The 2,166-nt window shown below is 44.9% G+C and overlaps 1 protein-coding gene across 1 annotated transcript in view; it reads left to right on the top strand.

Moving 5' to 3' along the window:
- Positions 1-986: 986 nt before the first annotated feature.
- galnt14 (UDP-N-acetyl-alpha-D-galactosamine:polypeptide N-acetylgalactosaminyltransferase 14 (GalNAc-T14)) overlaps positions 987-2,166 on the top strand; it is a gene marked incomplete at both ends in the record, with an annotated part of 51,000 nt that continues 49,820 nt past the window's right edge. The window contains one exon of the mRNA XM_080490172.1: positions 987-1,190. Within this exon, the coding sequence (XP_080346298.1) occupies positions 987-1,190 (204 nt within the window). The remainder of the gene's footprint in view (positions 1,191-2,166) is intronic.

Here is a 2,166-nt window from a genome sequence, read left to right as displayed (position 1 = left end):
ATTTGAATTCAAATTATCCTTTTTTTTCTTTCAGAGAAAGTAGTTTGATTGAAGCGGAGCTGCAGTTCCACTAGTTGACCAGCAGAGGGTGCACACAGACCAGAAACAGAGATTATTCCTCTCATCACCTCAGAGAGAAAAGTCTCTCCTTTCCCCTCTTCCTTTCATTCAGATTATTTAATCCAGAAAACTCAAAAAGTGAAGAAAGAAAAACTGAGGGATTGTCGACTTTCACACGTGTTCAACCTGGAATAATTCTGGATACTTTCAGATTAAATTCCCGGATGATTTCAGATTAAGTTTCAGATGAAGTGATCGGCTGTGAGGATGATATCAGGTGGCTGCAGGTGAAGTGGTTAAAGAAATCTCTTCTCTGTGTGACGATCAATCAGGGACGACGGAGGACATTTGAACTGTCCCTGACCTCTGACCCCCATAAAGTCTTTTTATAAAGAGGAACAACATTTACAACTTTAATCACAGAAACATGTTGACAATTAGACATTTGAATGTGAAAATGGAATAAAGACAAATCAATCAATAGGTCATCATTAGATTATTTAATTTACAATATGAAAGACAAAATTTAGAAAAGCAAACATTTTATAGAAATAAGTCAATATCTCATGAGAACACACACACACACACACACACACACACACACACACACACACACACACACACACACACACACACACACAGATGTGCGTGTGCGCGCGGCCGCGAGGCGCGCGGCGGCGGAGCAGCTGGAAGCTCCGGAGTTGAGACCGTCGCGGGGCGCGAGGCGGAGCTCAGCCAGCGCGTTACTTCCTTCACTCTCGTGCTTCTTCTTCTTCTTCTTCTTCTGTTTCCCGCGCTGCGGCTCCGCGTCTCGTGTCCCCGAGAGGAGAGCGATGGGACCGTGACGAGCAGCCCGGTGGGGGGCGCTGGCTTCCGGGGGGTGGGCTGGGGGGACACCGGGTCCTCCGGCTCCTCCGGAGCCGAGCATGAAGCGCCTCTGTCGGCGAGCGGCGGTGGCCGCGGCCGTGCTGCTGTGGCTCGGAGCGCTGCTCTACCTGCTGGTGCTGAGCCGGAGGAGGCTGCCGGAGCCCCGGGCGGGGGCGGGGGCTGGAGCCGGAGCCGAGACCCGCACCGAGCCCGGGGCCGGAGCGGGAGGACCGCGGGGGGGAGAACCGGAGTCCGGCAAGCAGGTACACGCTCAGGTGCCTCTCCTCCACACACCTGCACGCTCGAGCTGGCACGTGCACACATTTCCCGGGAAAACAAAGCCAAGATCTTTAAAAAAATATATCTATATATATATATATATATATATATATATATGTGTTTATTTCCATCATGAAATTTAAGTTTTGATTGAAGTTTGTCTGAAGCAGCTTTATTTGAAACAGCAGGAAGTTTTATCCTCCAACATCTTTATTTCTTTATAAAATACAACAACAAAAGGTTCTTATATGAAAGTTCATGTATATATATATATATATATATAACTTTTTAAAATGACATGATTTTAATCAGTTTTAATATTTTTAACTTGTAGACAAAATTTCCAGTGTTTTTCGAGTTAACTAGTCTAGTTTTGCAGACTGGATGAGTTTAACTAAGTTTATTTGCAGATTGTTAGAATTGAACTAGTTTCTGACTTTAACTAAAGATTTATTAGAGTTTTAGTTCAGTGAGTGTTTCTCACAAGTTATATTATATTTTATTATATATATATAACACGATACCTGATTTGTTGTTTTCACACTAGTTATACACTAGTTAGTTTAGGATACTTGGTTTACTAATCTTGGATTTTAGTGTGTGTGTGTGTGTGTGTGTGTGTGTGTGTGTGTGTGTGGGGGGGGGGGGGGGGGGGGGGGTAGGAATCCTCTGTCGTCTGTTTTCCTCTCAGGGTGAAACTCTGCAGATTTTCCACCTCGACGCTTCGCGCTGACGCAGGAGGGAACGTTAGCATGGTAGCATGTTGACGCGCACGAGTTCAACCTCGCAGCTGCTCCGTCAGCACTTTTTATTTTTTTTATTTTTTTAAAGCTATATGTTACAGTTGTAAAGAAAAGCCAACAAATGAAACTGACGTCACCATGACATCCTGGTGACATCATGGTGACATCATGGTGACATCATGATGACGTCATCATGACGTCATAGTGACATCATGAT

Source organism: Lipophrys pholis, assembly GCF_963383615.2.
Source record: "Lipophrys pholis genome assembly, chromosome: 21".
Lineage (NCBI taxonomy): Eukaryota > Metazoa > Chordata > Actinopteri > Blenniiformes > Blenniidae > Lipophrys > Lipophrys pholis.
Note: the sequence above shows the minus strand (reverse complement) of the source record. Positions and strands in the feature narration are given on the sequence as shown.